This window comes from Suricata suricatta, chromosome 9 (genome assembly GCF_006229205.1).
Source record: "Suricata suricatta isolate VVHF042 chromosome 9, meerkat_22Aug2017_6uvM2_HiC, whole genome shotgun sequence".
NCBI lineage: Eukaryota > Metazoa > Chordata > Mammalia > Carnivora > Herpestidae > Suricata > Suricata suricatta.
In genome coordinates, this window is record NC_043708.1 from 81655244 (window position 1) to 81674680 (window position 19437).

The window sequence follows — 19437 nt, forward strand, 5'->3', positions numbered from 1 at the left end:
GGCGGCGGCGGCGGCGGCGGCGGCAGTGGCGGTCCCACTGGCAGGCGGGCAAGAGGGGAGTCCGGGCGGCGTCCGGCGTGGGAGCCGGGGGACCACCATGGTAAAGAAGCGGAAAGGCCGCGTCGTGATCGACTCGGACACGGAGGACAGCGGCAGCGATGAGAACCTGGATCAGGTGAGGGCAGGCCGCGGAGGCGCGGGCCGGCGGAGCGGGAGGGCTGAGTCCGGGCCACGGGAGCCGGGAACTGGCCGGGCCCGGGGCCTCCCGGCCAGATCTCCCGATCCGCCCCGTGCGCTGACCTCCGCTGCCACCTACTTCTTGTGTTCCTCGCAGCGCCCGGGGCCCTCGGAGTCCGGCCGGGGCCTGGAGAAGGAGCCCCGAGGACTTGGCGCCTTGGGCCGGGAGGCGGGGCAGGGACCAGGCTGGTGGGCCTCTGGCTCGGGGAACCAGACCGGTCCGTGATCTTCTGTGGCCAGATCGGAGGGGCGGGCTGCCGGCCGGGCGATGCGGGCCCAGAGAGATAGGAAGTATCGCCCGCCAACCCAGGAGGCTGGGAGATTTGGGAGGAGGTGAAAGGGTGAGTGTGGGGTGGTGGGGGCGGGGGACGAGAAGGTGTGGGCTCTGGAAGATGAAGTTTTTCAGACAAGGGGTGTGGACCAAGAGGAGGGACACTCTTAAACGTCCCGGGGAACCTCTGCCTTGCTTGATGAGGAAGACTTAGCTGTGGGCACAAATCTATTTGGCAACTAGGGTCGTTTGTGGTTGAGAAGGGTCCCTGTTGAGATGTCAGACCGAAGGAAACTCTTGGGAGGAGGAAAGCGGGCAGAAATGGAGAAATATATAGGAGGATATGGAAGGACTATATATAGGAGAAATATATAGGAGGATATGGAAGGCTGAGGCCTCGACTCTTTTAATGAAGCATCCCAGAATTCTTTCTTATTTGAAGATTGTGCAGGAGCCATTGAAAATAACTTTCGGTCTCACTGCCCTAAAGGGTTGAACTGTTTTTGTATCCTAGAAAATACTGTAGGGCGGAAGCTGCCTTTTAGCAGTGCACTAGTGATACTAGAAGATTCAAAGAGGATTCTTCCTATATTTTGTGAACAAGAGAGATGAAGAAAGAATATGCAAGAGGTAGTAGCTTTGTAAGTTGAGTAGAGAGAGTGGTGAATTTAGAATCTGAAATTTTGAGTTCTAGGCTGGTTATGCTGTTTTCTTGCTATGTATCTTATTTATTTATTTATTATTTTTGAGAGACAGAGAGAGACGGTGCGAGCAGGGGAGGGGCAGAGAGAGGGAGATACAGAATCTGAAGCAGGCTCCAGGCTCTGAGCTAGCTGTTAGATGCGGGGCTCGAACCAACCTTGAGATCATAACCTTAGCTGAAGCCGGACGCTTAACCGACTGAGCCACCAAGGCGCCCTTTGCTATGTATCTTTTGGCTGTAGCTGTAAATTCTGTATACATTAGCTTTGAGTATCTAATTGGGATATTAATGAGAATCAAATATTTGTAAGATGTAAAATCGGTACAAGCACTTGCAAACTAAGGCTTTTGTGTAAATGGCTTGTTCGTGGTTCTTTGGATTAGGCCAGAGGTCTCAGGACTAAAATGTTAAGCCATGAAAGGGGTGAACTTTTTGGGAAGACTGAAAATGTGTTGAAAAAAAAAGAGGACTGTTTTGAAAATGGTGCTATGGAGGTGGGAAGGTAGTGGGGCTTTATCAAAGGAAGAAAACCTTGTTTGGGGATCAGAACTGAAAGGCTCCTGAAATTTATAAAAGTATAAAAAAAATGTTCTTGGTTTGGAAAAGTTTGGTTGATAATTTTAGACTGGCACTTAGGATTAGAACTTTTTTTTCTGATCTAGAAATGTAGGTGAACTAGTCAACCTGAATTTAGTGCTTTACTTACATTGTCAAGTTTTCAAATGATGATGAAGTTGGTATCATTTCCCCTAATTTACATATGAGGAAAATGGAGATTCAAGAAGTAACTTATCTAGATTCACACAAGTTGTTAATGGTAGAATTAGAATTTGAACTCCGTATATGCATGACTGCAAGGTCCATACTCTTCACTATACAAACTTAGTCTGTTAGACTTTTAATATTTTATAATGCAGAATAAGAATGATGTTTCACGGTCATTTTCCATGTTGCTAGAATTCATGTTTGTAAAGCTTATCGAATAGTTCAGAGGAAATTGTTACATCACTTAAAAAGATATTTTGGGGGCACCTGGGTGGCTCAGTTGGCTAAGCATCTCACTTCAGCTCAGGTCATGATCTCACAGTTCGTGAGTTTGAGCCCCACATCAGGCTCTGTGCTGACAGCTCAGAGCGTAGAGCCTGGTTCAGATTCTGTGTCTCCTCTCTCTGTCCCTTCCCCACTCGTGCTCTGTCTTTCTCTCAAAAACATAAATAAACATTAAAAAATTAAAAAAAAAAAGGTATTTTGGGAGCTCCTTGGTAAAGTGCTCTGAGACTGATGAATGAACTAAGCTGCAGATTACTCTGTCCACAGTGATTTTCCACAGAATTCTAACAAATGAAATGAATTGAGAGCTTCCTTTTGTGGTAGAGAGGTTCTACTTGATCCACAAAGAGCCTTTCCAAAGTGGATACTGGAAGGGTTTGCAACTTTAAACCCAGCTTTATCTATTTATTAAAGAAATTATCATAATTAAAGAGAAATTAGCATAAAATTTGTAAGTAATACCTAATACAATGTAACAGCAATTTCAACTTTCTCTGCAACCACTCTCATTGACATTCTTTCATCAGATGGGAACCAGATCACAATTCCCTTTCCCTGTACATCCTAACATAGGCACCAGTGCCTTCTATCTGTTCATTGCTGTGCCAGGCTCTCAGAGGAATCAAAAACAAAGATCTCTGCCCCTTAGAAGTTTTCACCAGAGATCTTTAGCAGAAGTTCCAAGTCAGGCTGGTTTGGGGGTCTTTGGAATCCTCAGAACAAAATTAATGCATCCCAGGCTTTGCTAACCAAGATAGTTTGGGCCACTTCAGTCTGGTTCTGGTTCTTCATTGGAGGTGGAACATCATATTTGCTGTCTAGTGTAAGGTTCTTGTGGAAAAGAGCAAACTGTGACAAATCTAAGGTCCACTGTGAGTGAAGCACTGTTAGAAACGAGGTCCTTTGTCCCTGGGTTTCCAGGTGGGAACCTAAGCCGTTATGTTAGAAGTATTACTTCCAGCTTAGTCCTTGCTGAAAGTGAGGCAGGTGAGCCTTCTATGCTGGTTCTTCTGGTGGTGGGAGGAGGACAACCTGTGTCAGAAGCTGTCTGAGTTGCTTACTTAAAATGTACTTTGCAGGGGCTCCCATCCCAGACCTACCAAATCAGACCCTCTGGGGATGGAGCCCTTGACTCTGCATTGTTAGGAAGTACATTCAGATACTTATTTATGTTAATGATTGAGACCACTGTCTGTGCAAGTTAATCTTTTTAGTAAGATGCTCTAAGGAGTTTGGGAGAGAAATAGCTCCCTATCCCAGGCATGGTGTATGCAGAACTGAAGAAATGTAACAGGTATATTTGAGATGGCAAAGCTGTTGGCTTTTCTAAATCTCTGAAGCTGTTTGAATTGTTGGGATGCATTTTACTGAGGCCTATTTCTTTTTCCTTTCTTCATGATGGGAAGAAAGGTGTGCAGTAACTGAATCAGAGTAGTTTTAAATTGTTTTAACTTTGGGGCGCCTGAGTGGCTCAGTCGGTTAAGCGTCCGACTTCGGCTCAGGTCACGTTCTCACGGTTCGTGGGTTCGAGCCCCGCATCGGGCTCTATGCTGACAGCTAGCTCAGAGCCTGGAGCCTGCTTCAGATTCTGTGTCTCCCTCTCTCTCTGACCCTCCCCTGCTCGTGCTGTCTCTCTCTGTCTCTCAAAAATAAACATTTAAAAAATTTTTGTTTTAACTTTAATGGGTTTTTAAAACTCAGATCTTTGAGAATTTGAAGGATTTCTTTTAACATATGACCTGATAGTGCCCTTATTTTTTTATGTTGGGCACACCCTTTCTTCAACATTTTAGAACTGCAAATCCTGAAGATACTTGCTTTTGGTACCTCTTAGAAAAGAGTTTGAGACAAACCCAGTTTGTTTGTTTGTTTGTTTGTTTGTTTACTCCATCACGTACTTGCATGGAAATAAAGTGTGTTGCTCTTAATGGAATAATATTTATTCAGTGTCTTAGAAAATGGAAAGTATCCAAAGGTCATAAAGTAATAAGAGTTCTTTATTCAAATCAATATAACTCAGTATTTATAAAAACTTTGCCTATCTCAGGAAAAGAAAATTGAGCTACATGCATACTAGAATGCCTTACTTCATAATTTCATATCCTATTTAAAATGGTGACTATGTTGTCATGTCTTCTTTTTCTCTGCTCCTGATACTTGAAGTAGCAATAATTAAGTTTGTCTTTTAAAGAATAGGCCCCTAAGTATTTTTCTGAGGAGTTATTTTTAGACCTGTGTAAGAAATACCATTGTTATAAAGTGTCCTTCTATGAACGTTCCCCATAAAAGTTGGGAACTTTAGAAGTTGTGCCTCTCATAGTCTTCTTTATATTAGGAGCAGAATTTGGTAGAAGTCTAGGATGAAGAACTTGTGAGAAGTGTCCGTGTTGTGTTGACTCCTGAAGTTTTTATATTTGTGTTATAATGTTGCATCTAGCTTGATATAACTCTTTTGCTAATTTCACTCACCTTTTCTGTGTAGAGAAGATGGAGTCCCCTGGGAGGTTTACCAGAGAGGCTTTTAAGAAAAATTCAAAACAGATCTTTCAACCCCAAATCTATTGGTATATTTATTGCTCCCTGCCTAGACTGTAATTTCCCCAAGGGCACAGATTGTTTATCTTTCAATAAATATGCTAGACAGTGCTAGGCACTAGGGCTATTATTGGGTGAACAAAATGGAAGCAGTATCCACCTTTAGGGAGCTTAGAGGGGAGAGAGAGAGAGAGAAAGAAGAGGAGGGGGAGGAGGAAGAGGAGGAGGGCAAGCATTGTTCAAAGAGCCACATCCTCAGTTTTGCTAGAGGCTATGAGGGAAGAGCAGGGATATTGTGAGAGTGTGACAAGTAATCCTGGAGGGAGTGACACTTAAACTGAGACCTGGAATATGTGTTAAGGAAAAGATTAGAAGACTGAAGAGCACAAAGACATGTTGAGTGTTCATGGTTGAGGGACCAGAATGCACAGAAGCACTGGGGCAGGAAGGACCTAGCACCCTAATGAAACTGAAAGAAACACACAGTGACGGGAATACAAGTTGGAGAGAGAAAGTACAATTAAAGCTGCAGTAGTCTCTATTTGGACCCTCTGAAGATGGAAAAGTCAGTATAATGAATCACGCCAGCATTAAAAATGAAAATGAAATTGAATCAAGTAGAAAACATCAGGAGCACCTAGCTGGTTCAGTCATTATAGCATGTGACTCTTGATCTTGGGGTTGTGAGTTTAAGCCCCATGTCGGGTATAGAGATTACCTTAAAAAAATAAAATCTTACAGAAAAGACAAATCAGGTGTCAGACTTAGTAAAAGAGAGTATGCTCTTTGAAACCTATATTTCTCGTATATATTGGCTCTTGAGATATCATTGAGCTTATTGTGGGCTGGGCTTAAAAAGTTTCAGTTACTGGTAGGGCATGTTGGCAATGTTAAGGACTTTGGACTTGCTTCTTAGCGTAATGAGAAACCACTGAAGTATTTTAAGCTGGAAGAGATGTTCACACTTGTCTTTAAAATTTTTTTTAATGTTTTACTTATTTTTTGAGAGAGAGAGAGAGAGAGAGAGAGACAGCATGAGCAGGAAAGGGTCAGAGAGAGAGGGAGACATAAAATTCAAAGACAAGCTCCAGGCTCTGAGCTGTCTGCCCAGAGCCCGATGCAGGGCTTGAACCCACCAACCGTGAGATCATGACCTGAGCCGAAGTTGGACACTCAACCTACTGAGTCACCCAGGCGCCCCCAGACTCGTCCTTTAAAAAGTTTGTCTAGGCTGTTATGTGGAGAGTGATCTGGAGAAAGGACACTTGTTAGGTGGTAGAGAGAGGAGTCCAGGTGAGAGATGGTGGAGACCATAAGTTCCATTAGAATGGAAACTCCAGGAAGGCAAAGGCAATTTACCATAGTATCCCTGCACCTAGGACATGCCTGGTATGCAGCAGATACCCTGTCAATGTTTGTTAAATGAATGCTTGTCTTGGACTGGTATGGTACTTAGACAACAGAAAGTAGATTGGATTGGACATAATATTAAGGATTAAGTGAGAGGACTTGATGATTGAATGTTGAAGACGAGGAAGAGGAGGTTCTGGCCTGAGATGGAGAACCCTGGGGAGATCAAGTTTAAAGGTAAAGAGCATGGGAGGGCGGTGTCTGGGTGGCTCAGTTGGTTAAGCTTTGGCTCAGGTCATGATCTCATGGTTTGTGAGTTCGAGCCCCACATCGGGCTCATTACTGGCAGTGCAGAGCCGGCTTTGGATTCTCTCCCCCTCTCTGCCCCTTCCCTTTTTCTCTCAAAATAAATAAACATTTTTTAAAATGTAAATAAATAAATTCAGTCTTGGGTATAGAGTTTAAAGTTGCCTGTGATATATTTAAGTAGAAATATCAAGTAGATAGTTGAAAATAATGTGTGTTCGGGGCCTGGCTGGTTCAGTTGGTAGAGCATGTGACTCTTGATCTTGGGGTGATGAGTTTGCATCCCATGTTGGGCATGGATCCCTCTTTAGAAAAAAAAAGGCTGGAGGGGCAACTGGGTGTCTCAATTGGTTAAGCTTACAACGCAGTTCATGATCTCAAGGTTCGTGGGTTCGAGCCCTGTGTTTTGTTCTGTGCCAACAGCATGGGGCCTGCTTCAGATTGTCTCTCCCTCTCTTTCTGCCCCCTCTCAGTCTCTCTCTCAAAATACATATTAAAAAAAAATATTTTCTTTATTCCTGTCTCTCCAGGTTTTTTTTTTAAGTTTATTTGTTTATTTTGAGAGAGAACATGTGCATGGGCAGGCAGAGAGGGAAGGAGAGAGAATCCCAGGCAGACTCTGCACTGTCACCACAGAGCCTGATGTGGGGTTTGAACCCATGAACTGCGAGATCATGACCTGAGCTGAAATCAAGAGTCAGATGCTCAACCAATTGTGCCACTCAGACACTTTTTTTTTTAATGTTTTATTTTTGATACAGAGAGAGACAGAGCATGAGAGGGGCAGGGCCAGAGAGAGGAGACACAGAACCGGAAGCAGGCTCCAGGCTCTGAGCTAGATGTCAGCACAGAGCCTTAAGCGGGGCTCGAACCCACGAACGTGAGATCTGACCTGAGCCGAAGTTAGAGGCTTAACCGACTGAGCCACCCAGGCATCCCTCACCCAGGCACTTCTAAAGGGAATATTTTTAAAAGTAATAATATTAATGCCTGCTTGACAGAGAATAGGCACTTAATAAACCTTTGTTGAATATACAAATGCTGCTTGGCATATCCATGGTGGAAAGTTTTTTGACTTTTCTGGTTACAGAAAGGTTACTCAGAGATAGGATATAGTGTCAATTTGAGGTTCTTGCTCCAACATGATTTAATACTAATATCCCTTTAAAGGGTAGAAGAAATGTGCATTAGAAAGTATATTAGAGGAGAGAACTAAGTAAGAGCAAATAACAATAGAAATTTTTTTATGTATATTTTGAATGGGTTGAAAAGTGATTTTGTCTGTTTTATAACATTGTGGGCATTTATAGAACTCAGTATTTTATCTACAATTATAATTACTTGGCTGCAAATTGGAAGGATACGTTGCCACATTTAGTACTAATCATGTGAAACATAAAGGATTGTTATACTGCCACTTTGGAATTACTTCAGAAGGGTTTTTGTGTATATGTTCATTGTTTTGATTTGTTTTCTTTCAATAAAAATAGTAGATGCTTTAAAAAAAATAGTAGATGCTTGTTGAAACACTTTCAACAAACCAGAAAACCTCCCTGTCCCAAAAACATACGTACACACAATGGCTCCATTCCTTACTACAGAAAAGTAACCAGTGTCTGTCCTTGGAATCTTGCTCTTCTACCTACAGTTTCTATAGAAAAGAAAGAAAAAGAATGAACATCGCAAATTTAAACCTGTGTGAATTAACACTCTTCCTTCAGTATCCCTCTAGTCCTCCCTCTTCTCTCTGTTCCTTGTCCAAGTCACCATCCACTCTGGTAACACTGCTGTGGATTCTTCTGACTCCTTTCTGCACTTGAACCCTGGCCCCTCTGGTCTCTTCCTCTGTCATTTGAGTGCTCTTTTAAAAAACATCTGGAGATGTACTCCTCCTAAAATTCGATGGCCCCCCATTCATTGCCTTCAGATAAGATGCATGCTCTTGATCCTGCTTTGTAAACCTTGAAATGATCTGTTTTCTTTTTACCTCTTACCAGCCCTACTCCATTCTCCCCTTTGCCTGCTAATCTCCACTCACACTGGTTCTCTTTCAGTTGTTCAAATAAGCTAAGCAGTTGCTAGCTTCAGGGCCTTAGCTATTCCATCTGGAGATCTCTGACCAGAAAACTGCACCTCTCTTTCCTCTTTTAAAGTTTCTAGTCTCCGCTTAAATGCCATTGCTTCAGAGAAGCCTCCACAGATCACCCTATCACAGATACATTCCCCATTCACTTTATTTGCTACCTTCTTAGCACTTACCATAAGGTATAATGAATTGTTTCCTTTTTTAAAAATTTTTTTCTGTCTTTATTTTATTTTAAGAGAGAGAGAGAGAGAGACAAAGTGAGAGAAAGAGACAAGAGTGTGAGCAGGGGAGGGCCAGCGAGAGAGGGAGACACAGAATCTGAAGCAAGCTCCAGGATCTCAGCTGTTAGCACAGAGTGGGGCTTGAACCCATGAACTGTGAGATCATGACCTGAGCCAACGTTGGACTCTTAACCAACTGAGCCACCCAGCCACCCCAAATTGTTTCTTGTTTATTGTGTGTCTCCCTCACTCAATTTTAAATTGTATGAGGTCAAGGACTATATATCTTTAAAATAATTTTTCGTGTTTACTTATTTTTGAGAGAGAATGGGAGAGGGACAGAGAGGGGAACAGAGAATCTGAAGTGGGCTGTGTGCTCACAAGAGAGAGCCCAATGCAGGGCTCAAACTCACGAACCATGAGATCATAACATGAGCCAGAATTGGACAGTTAACCAACTGAGCTACCCAGGTGCCCTGTCTTTTTTGATGACTGTCTCCAGGGCCTGGTGGTATATAGTAGGTGCTGGTAGTAGGGTGACCATCCATCCTGGTTTGCCTGGAACTGAGGAATTTCCTAGAATTCAGGACTTGCAACACTAAAACCAGGATAGTCCTGAGCAAACCAAGATTTTTGGTCTGGCTAGCTGGTAGTAATTATTTATAGTAGTTATTGTGAAATGAATAAGTGAAAAAGAGCTCAGCATGCTAATTAGCCATAAAAACCTCTGAGGCTTATCCCTGTAGGCTTTTATTCTCATTTCTGGGGTGCAGACTACGTATCCCACCTTCCTGTGTTCATGGGAGGTTTGATTAAAGGGAGGAGATTTAATTTCCTTTAAGTAAGTAAGAAGGAGCTAAGTTGCTTTATTACTGATTGATCCTGACATGACATCACAAAATGTATACTGTGAGTGATGGGGTGGGGGAATAAAATCTTAAGGTTTTATGAGTCATCATGTATTGATGGATTAGAATTCTAATCTTAACCAGAATGATGCTTTTTTAATAACCATTACGTTAGCGCAGTTAGACTTGCTTTATTTTAGGGTCTTGGTCTTGGCAAGCTAGTTTAATGTTAAATATGGCTTCTAAGCAATGTTAATGAAACTGCTCTAGAAGCCAGATGGGGCATCTTGCACAGCCAGACCTATAGTATGTTGGGCACTGGCCTTAATTTAAGCACATCTTTAGTTCATTTTAAACTTGATATCTCATGCTGGCACTCCTGACCACCATTCCCTTAGACAAATACCCAGAGAAGTAGGAAAGTTTTTCATTGGATGAGATGAATTACAGGGACAGTCGTGAGAAAGAACCACTGGACACACAGAAACATCTCAACCAGTGTGGTAGAGTTGAATTGGGCTAGCAGGAGAGAGCTGCAGATGGCCCTATACCCTATGCATGAATCAGTTTTAGATTGGCTTTTTCAGGTCCAGGTGTTGGATCAGTTAGCCCCACAAGTAGTAAATCTGATGATGGTCTCTTCACATATGCATGTTGGAAAGACCTTTCCGTTGCACATTGGCTGTACTTGATAAGCTCTCAGTAAACTAAGGGACTTAACTATAGAGTAGCCTTGACATTTGCTTCCCTAGTAACTTCTTGTGCAGTTCTTAACTTGTGGAAAGGTTATCTTTCACACTGTTAAAGTCTTTGTGTCACCATACTATTGTTAATATGGTATTTAATGACTTAGGAGAAGAGGGACTATGTCTATCAGATGCAGTTGTTTGTTGATGAAAGAGAGTCATTTGTTAGGTTTTTAGTATACAGTAGTATAAACTCTAGTGGGGGAGGGGCAGAGAGTGAGGGAGAGAGAGAAATCCCAAGCAGGCTCCACACTGACAGCACAGAGCCTGATGTCAGGCTCAAACTCACGAACCATGAGATCATGACCCAAGCCAAAACCAAGAGTCAGCTGCCTAACCGACTGAGCCACCCAGGTGCCCCTAGAGTGGAACTTCTTTAACAGGAAGGCAGTATTAACATTTCAACTCTTTAGTTACAGTAACCTTTAATGGATGCCTACTGCTTGTAATAGCTAATGTTTCAGAGTAGGATTTGATTGCTAGGTGTCCACATCCCTGTTATAGTGACTTGGTGTTAAAACACATTTCTAGAGCATATGGGAACCTCAGTGGGTCAGGAAAGAGATAACTGATCAGAAATCTTTCTGAATTTTATAAATTTGCATTAAGGTAATGTGGCGGGGGGGGGAATAGTAGTGGCCATGTGCCAATTACCATATAACTCAGAAATCCCCCTTCTAGGTATATACCCAAGTGAAACAGAAGCTTATATTTACACAGAAACCTGTATATGAACATGAATTACCCCAAAATGGAAACAACCCAAATGTTTTTCAGCTGGTAAATATAGTACATCTACATGATGGAATACTCCTTAACAATAAAAAGAAATAAACTGTTGATATCTACTTCAACATGGGTGAATCTCAAATGAATTTTGCTAAGTAAAGAAGCCAGACTCAAAAGGCTATATACTATATGCTTCTATTTATGTGGTATTCTACAATAAGTAGATCTATCGGTAGGGTCAGAAAAGAGGTCTATGTTTGTTGAGAGATGGAGGAAAGAATATGAAGAGCACTGATTTCCTGAAAAGGCTGAAGATTGTTTAACCGACTGAGCCACCCAGGTGCCCCGAAAAGGCTGAAGATTGTAAGAACAGTCTTTTTTTTTTAAATACCAAAACTGTGACTCCTATTGATCAAATGCAAATAACAGCAATATTTGTGAGGATGATGGAACTGTCTTACATCTTGATGGGGTGGGAATGGTAAAACTGTATGCATTTGTCAAAATTCATAGAACTTATACCTAAGAAAAGATAAAATGTACTTGATGTAAATTACACCGCAAGTTTAAAAATTTTTTAAAGATGTGATTTTTAAGTAATTTCTACCTCCAGTGTGGAGCTCGAACTCACAGCCCCGAGATCAGGAGTCACTTGCTCCACTGATTGAGCCAGCCAGGCACCCCTTCAAGTTTTTTTAAAAGACCATAAACACATATACATATTGCTGTAATTTGCATTTGACAAATGGAAGTTACTATTTTGGAGTGAAAAAGTACATTGTTCTTAAGATCTTCAGCCTTTTCACAAAGTTGGTGTGCCAGGTCACTTCAATGAATTGAGAAGAGTGACATTTCATGACTGCTTATGAAGAAGAGAGCAGGTCAGTTGTTAATCTGAGAAGGTCATTTTCTCATTCTGGCCAAGGAGAGTATACTCCTAAAATAGAAAGAGACTGGAAGAAGAAAGTAGATACTTTGTTGCAGTCTATTATTTTAAAATCCATCTAGGCACTTGACCTATAATTGTATAGCACCACCATCATCAAGAAATAATACTGCTAGTATTTATTAGTTGTATTTTTCTCTTTTTTGACACAGGGGAAAAATGTTTTAGGCCAGTAGACCGTGACTGAATTTGGAGCTAGGATTCTTTGCCACTAGTTTGAATCCTGGCTCTGTCATGTACTAGCTGTGTTTCTCTGGGTAAGGTATTTAACCCCTCCTGCTGCTTAGTTTTTTTATCTTCAAATGAGGATGATAAAAGCACTTATCTCAAGGTTGTCATGAAGATGAAATGTTAGATACTTAGAAAAGTACCTGACGCTGAGTAAGGACAGTATAATTTTGGACTGGGGCTGATACTACAGAGATCAAGAACCATGGAAGTGTCCTTTTGTAGCAATTTTGGGTGACTGGTCTGAGTTGGCAAGAAGTAACTGGAGAAAGGAACCATGTTAAGAGAGCAGATTCTGGTTGTGGCCATGACACTTACTGGTACATCCTTCCCCTTCTGATCTGTCACAAATGACCAGGACAAGGCAGAGGTGGTGAATGGGAACATGTGGGTTGTCGAGTTAGGATTCTCATGTAGAAGCTAGCACTGCTTGTTATCAGACTTCAGATTAAACACCAAAAATGTACCTCATTTTTTTCTGATTCAAACATTCAAAATAAAAAATGATCTTGGAAACTTGAAGTTTTTCAGCTTATTCAGAACAGCCCACAAATGCCAGTTTTCCCATGAATTGTAGTAAGAGAATGCTTTGATATTAGTTAGCTATACCAGTAGGATCAGTGAGCAAATTACCTTTGAAAACATGGTTCTTATATCAGTTCCTCAGAATTGGTGCTTCTGTAGCATATAGAGGAAATGGTGACAATTTGGGGGTAACCTCCAGTTTAGTTTTCTAGTCACTTTTCCATATCAGACATACATTTCCCTTTAAGAAGAAAAGGACAGATATTGAAAACATTTCTTCAGTGGTTAGGAATACTGGCACTTAGTCTATTTGTGTGCTTTAAAGTTCCCATGATGACATTTTTCGATGGAAAGCACAAAGAGGTAGAGGAGATCTAGGGAACGTAGGCATTTTGCTGTTCTTGAATGTTTCTCTCTGTTGAACAAAACTCACGTGTCTACTTCTGCCCTGTTAGGAGCTCTTGTCCCTGGCAAAGCGGAAGCGCAGTGATTCCGAGGAGAAAGAGCCACCTGTGAGTCAGCCTACAGCCTCCTCAGACTCTGAGACGTCCAACAGTGATGACGAGGTGGGTGCAAAAGGGCTTGGCCCCAGGGACTGAGTGGTCTTTGAGGATCCTGATTTGGTGGCTCCTGACAGCTGCTGTTCCTTAACCTGAGACCTTACTACATAAGGTCTATGAGAACTTCTTAGGGGAAGAAAGTCATGTAAAGAAAGCTCTCAAATTGTCATGTTTCCTTGTACTGTCATTTACCTAGTGGGCCCCTCTGCAGGGCACATGTGACGATTGTTCAGTTGCTTATTTCCAGCCCTGTTGCAAAAGAAGAGTTACAACCTGTTAGTCTTCGTCTCTTTATTTCAGTTAATTTATTTTTTGATCATCTTTTTCATTCCACTTTCATGTTAGAAAAGAAATTATTTGTTTTAGATGTTCATTTATTTGGAGAGAGAGAGACAATGCATGCATGCAGCTGCTTGCAAGCAGGGGAGGGGCAGAGAGAGAGGGAGAGGAGAATCCCAAGCAGGCTCTATGCTGTCAGCACAGAGCCCTATGTAAGGCTCAATCTCACGAACCGTGGGATCGTGACCTGAGCCAAAATCCAGAGTCAGACACTTAACTGACTGAGCCACCCTAGAAAAGAAATTCTGTGAAGAATGCCGTATATTGGGAGCACCTGGCTTGCTCAGTTGGCAGAGCTTGCAACTCTTAATCCTGGCGTTGTGAGTTTGAGCCCCATGTTGGTTGTGGAGTCTACTTAAAAAGTTAAATATTAAAAAAAAAGGATACCATGTTAGTGGGAAATACTTTAGCAAGATAAGTTTTCTTTGGATGAATTGAATTGATGCCCTCAGAGTGCTGGTTGTAACTTTTAAGAAAGAAAATCCAGCTATTCATTGTTTAAACCAAGGTGACTTTCCCAAACTGCCCACCACCAAAGAAGGCCCTAAAAGATCTAGAACTTTAATGGAAGAGAGAGACAGGGGAAAGGTTTTTAAAGCCCTTCTAAATGTTCCTCATTTGATTTAAAATACTTTTTTTCTGGTGTGCCTGGGTGGGCCATTTGATTGAGTGTCCAACTCTTGAGTGTGGCTCAGGTCATGATCCCAGAGTTGTGGGATCAAGTTCTGCGTCTGACTCCTGCTGAGTGTGGAGCTTGCTTAGGATTCTCTCCCCCTCGGGCCCTCTCCCCTACTTGCATGCTCTTTCTAACATAATAAATAAAGTAGGTACTTTTTTCCTTATAGTAATTTCCTAGAGAGAGAAATTCAACCTTCTGTTGAAACTCAGAGCTTGCAGTCTAGGAAAATAGATATATTTTTAAGTTTATTTATTTATTTTGAGAGAGAGAGAGGGAGAGAGAACTAGAGAGAGCACAGGGGTGAGCCAGAGAGAGAGGGAAAGAGAGAATCCCAAGCAGGCTCCACACTGTCAGTGCATAGCCACTCAGGGCTCAATCTCCCAAACCATGATCATGACCCAAGCTGAAAATCAAGAGTCAGCTGCTTAATGGATTGAGCCACCCAGGCGCCCCTAGGAAACTATTTTTAATGGTGTACTTACTTTGTTTTAAAGTTCCACTAAAGTAAAACATTTTTATTATAATGGAATTTAAGAGTTACAACAGTATTTACCAGTGCCCTGCATATGTGAATTGGGAATGATTGCATTCTGATCAGCTATAGTGAAGTTCTCTTAAACTTAAATAATGTAATAGACCTAAAATTGCTTTCCACAGCAAGAGGTAGTGAGTGTGTGAGGTTTTTTCTTTTGTTTATTTTTAATGGTGGAACTGTAATTCCTCTCAAATTGATAAAATAATCTGTAAGGAAAGCAATGGGCTCTTTGAAATCAGTTTTTGCTTTTTCATTTTTCTTAAAAAATGCGTAGACAATACAGGAAATCTTTCCCACTATTCCTACATCAACTAGTTTTATTTTTCATGTTTCAGAAGTCAGCTTCTGTGGGTCTGTCCTCCCCCCGACCCCAGCAATATCTTATGAAGTTTGAATCAGTGTAGTGTCTGGAATACCATGTAATGTAATTTTGGTCTTTGCGTTTCCTTAAGATACAAGCAGTTACTATCCTGTGAAGTAGTTGGTTCTCCATATTCCTGTCATTAGATCAGAGTCCCAGGTATGCAGTTACTGTAGGGAGGACCTTTATCCTTTTTAGCTGCTTCTACCAGGAGGGCAGAGTCTGTGTCAATCCCACTGCATTATACGAGTCCAAAATTTTTATTAGAGTCGATTCAGCATCTGTAAAAACCTTCTCAGCTTATGGTTCCCTTTGTCATTCATACTTCCGTAACCAAGTCTGAATGTCCTCACCTTCGAAGGCTACCCAGCAACTTACACACTTATTAGAGAAAAAGCCGACACACAAGCTGCACCCTGCTCAATGTGGAATGAGACTTTGAGTGACTTTCCCCCCACAGGGTTCTTAGTTCTTGCTGCTGCCTTCGGGTCTCAGGCCCACCAGCTGCCTGCACCTCTACTCCAGTCTCTTTCTCCCCCACCCCCACTGGGAATAGCACCCTCTATAACATGGTCATTCTGAAAGGTGCCTCTTTGATTTACATTATTGTTATCAATCTTTCACCCAGGCTAATACCTTAAGGCACAGATCACCTCAAAGTTAGGGTATTTCATTATTTTGGAAAGTTAAGCAAACTGTCCAAAAAGATTAAAAAAAAAAAAAAAAAATATATATATATATATATATATATTTTTTTTTTTTTTAAAGTCCTGGCAGCTACTAGAGAACTCAGTGGTATTACTGTGAACTCAGATTTATGGCCGCCAAAAAGATATTCTAAGGTCAGTAGGGGACTTCAGAGAAATCCTTAGAATATAAAGTTCGAGATGGAAGCTCTTGCTTATTTTTCCCTCTCTCACAATAAATATTTGTATATCTCTGTATTACTTCACATTCTAAAGTAATTTATTATGTCTTTTGATTTCTACTATGACACATCCTTATGACCTACAACTTAGCTTTTTTGAAATTTGATCATTAAAGTAGCGTTTCTCAGGCGGTGAGCTTATGATCTGACTTCTGTACTAGAGGCTACTCTGGAAGGATTTTTTTTTTTAGTGTATCTTCTACCCTTTCTCTCCTTCCACCTTTTTTATTATTTATTGTCATTAGTAAGCCATGAATATAGATAGAAGTATGTGGGTCCCCTCAGATTTGCCAGGACAGACAACTGGTCACGGACAACTGAGTTAGAAGGTTAATGGGTGATTTGTTGTAAGGAGAGACATGCCCTGACTTTAGAGCCAGAAAGTATCTAGCTAATTGACCTAGGGCAGGGGAAGGGTGGGGGTGTATAAAGAGAAGTAACTGACATTTCCTATGCAGAAAAAAGTGGGCACGGTGGACATTAATTGTAAGGTTCAAGTAGGGAGGGAGTAGGAGATGTTTCATGTGTAGTATCTTTACAAAGAGGAAAACCTAAATTTAATGAAAGAGGATATACTTGTGTATTATTTTGGGTGAAGAGATTATTCTAAACGATATCATGGGGGCACAATGAAAAATAAGAAGCAGGACTCTTTATGTAAGGTTTATATTGACCAAACCTGGGAAATCGGAAAGCACAACTCAGTGGTAGGTAGGTCACAGTGCTATAGTGTGGCCTTTCAGTGTTGTCATTTCCCGTCCCTGAAAGCATTTGATAATGAAAGCACCACTAAGGGGCAAATAGGAGTGGCAGAGAGGAAAAATAACAAGGTTAGGAGGAGGAGAGAGCTATCAATCACTCGTTGACAAGATGAGGTTAAAAAAAAAAAAAAGCCTGTATAAGTCTAATTACATGAAATAGAAGTGGGGGTTTTGATTTTTTACTTTGCTTTTCTGTTTGGAGTGTCATTGTAACTACTGTATTGTAAATGACAGAAAATAATTGCATATGTTAAAAAAATAAATTGTGTTACATTAAATAAATAAATAAATAAATAAAAAGAAAAAACTTAACTCTTCAGAAAACGCCATCAAGCTTTAGAACGTTTTTAAAAACATCCTCAGCTAATGAAAACCTACGTTTGAATCTGATTTCAGGAACCCTGATTCACAGATATTTTGTGATTCATTGAGAAGTGCAAACTAAGTTCACTGGATCATTAAAAGAACGGCAATAAAATATACAACATATTTTGTCACCTGGGATGACATATGACTTTGAGACCCTTGATTAAATCAATGTTCTGGTTATTAGAAAAAAAAAGCCCAAAAAAGAAAGTCCATTTGTTAGGAGGAACAGAGTCCTAAATCAAGTAGTTCAGAATTCTTTTTTTAAAAACATGGTGGATCTTGGGGCACCTGGCTAGCTCAGTTGGTGGAGTATGTGACCCTTCATCTTGAGGTTGTGAGTTCAAGCCCTATTTTGGGTGTAGAGATTACTTAAAAATAAAAATCTTAAAACAAAAAAGTATGGTGGATTTCCTAGAAACAGCTGCAGCTAGATAGGAGAAAGCCTCAGTTTTCTTAAAAAATCACATCAAATATGTTTTCACTCATAGGTCTAACAGGAGAAACCTAACAGAGGACCATGGGAAGGGGCAGGGGGGGGAAGAGTCAGGGAAAGGGAGCAAGGCAAATCATGAGAGACTCTTGAATGCTGAAAACAAACTGAGGGCTGAAGTGGGAGGAGGAAGGGAAAGGGGTGCAATGGACATGGAGGAGAGCACTTGTGGGAAGGAGCACTGGTGTTACATGGAAACCAACTTGACAATAAATTATAAATTAAAAAAACATCAAAACCCAAGAAAACCCTTTTTTTATTGTTAAAAATTGAATAAAACTACATTAGACAAAGTAAGGAGAGAGCTAAATTATTTTCTAATACCCTCTGCCTAAGCAAGAATTATTTTTTAAAAGTTTCGTGTGTAGTCTTGTTTTCAACATTTTTGAGAAATAAAAGCATTTGGCTCACCCCTTTAGTTCAGTACTTGTCACACCTGTTTGTTCTTCCCCAGAACTTCTCGCAGTCTTCTTGCTGGTGGCTCTGCCTCCACTTGCCTGTTCAAAGACTTTTCTGTCTTCTTGCTTTTTCCCTATTCTATTTTGCTTTACTTTGTTTCTTTCTGAAGCTTCTTCCTTCTCTTATCTGATCTTTCAGGTTCTTTCATTGGAATCTAGTTGTGCTCCTTTTCCCACTCTATCTCTTGACTAGTTCCAGTACATATTTTTTAAGGTTTGTTTATTTTGAGAGAGAGCACACATGAGCACACACACGCATGGGAAAGGGGCAGAAGGAGAGAGAGAGAGAATCCCAAGCAGGCTCTGAGCTTTCAGCACAGAGCCTGATGTGGGGGTTGATCCCACAAATCATGAAATCATGACCTGAGCCAAAATCGAGAGTTGAACACTCAACCTACTGAGCCACCCAGGTGCCCCTCCAGTATGTTGTTGTTGTTGTTGTTTTAAGTTCATGTATTTTGAGGGAGAGAGAGAGAGAGCATATGCACAGGATAGGGGCAGAGAGCAAAAGCGAATGCTCTCAGCACAGAGCCTGACACAGGGCTTGATCCCAGGACCCACAAGATCTGAACGGACCCTAAATCAAGAAAGAGTTGGACCCTTAACTGACTGAGCCACCCAGGTGCCCCTCCAGTATTTTTATACTAGAACATTTTGGTATTCTTTTACTTGTTGTTTTTAAATTTTATTTATTTTGAGAGAGACAGAGACAGTGTGAGTGGGGGAGGGACAGAGAGAGAATCCCAAGCAGGCATTGCCAGTGCAAAGCCTGACACGGGGCTCATACTCAGGAAACCCCAAGATGATGACCTGAGCAGAAACCAAGAGTCAAATGCTTGCCCAGATGAGCTACCCAGGTACCCCATGATGTTCTTTTACCTTTACAATGAACTATTTACTTTTAAATTCGTTTTGTAACAACTTCTCTAGGAAGTCAACCTAGATACCGAAGAGCATTTTGTGATCGCTTTAACGTACAGGTGATATCTAATGAGCACATGCTCTCGAGAAAGGCCTTCACTGCTAAGCTAATATTTCCCTGTGTGTATATTGGTTTAGTGAAGTTTTTGTACACACCATATCTCTGGAACAAGATGTTCCACATAGATGAATTGCCCCAGTACTGAAACTAAATCTCTGAAAATTTAAAAGATAAAATCCCTATACTTGAAAAAA

The 19437-nt window shown here is 41.2% G+C and overlaps 1 protein-coding gene across 1 annotated transcript in view; it reads left to right on the forward strand.

Moving 5' to 3' along the window:
• Position 1: 1 nt before the first annotated feature.
• RTF1 (RTF1 homolog, Paf1/RNA polymerase II complex component) overlaps positions 2-19437 on the forward strand; it is a gene marked incomplete at its 5' end in the record, with an annotated part of 50457 nt that continues 31021 nt past the window's right edge. Inside the window, 2 exons of the mRNA XM_029952231.1 lie at positions 2-175; positions 13237-13347. Of these exons, the coding sequence (XP_029808091.1) occupies positions 2-175; positions 13237-13347 (285 nt within the window). The remainder of the gene's footprint in view (positions 176-13236; positions 13348-19437) is intronic.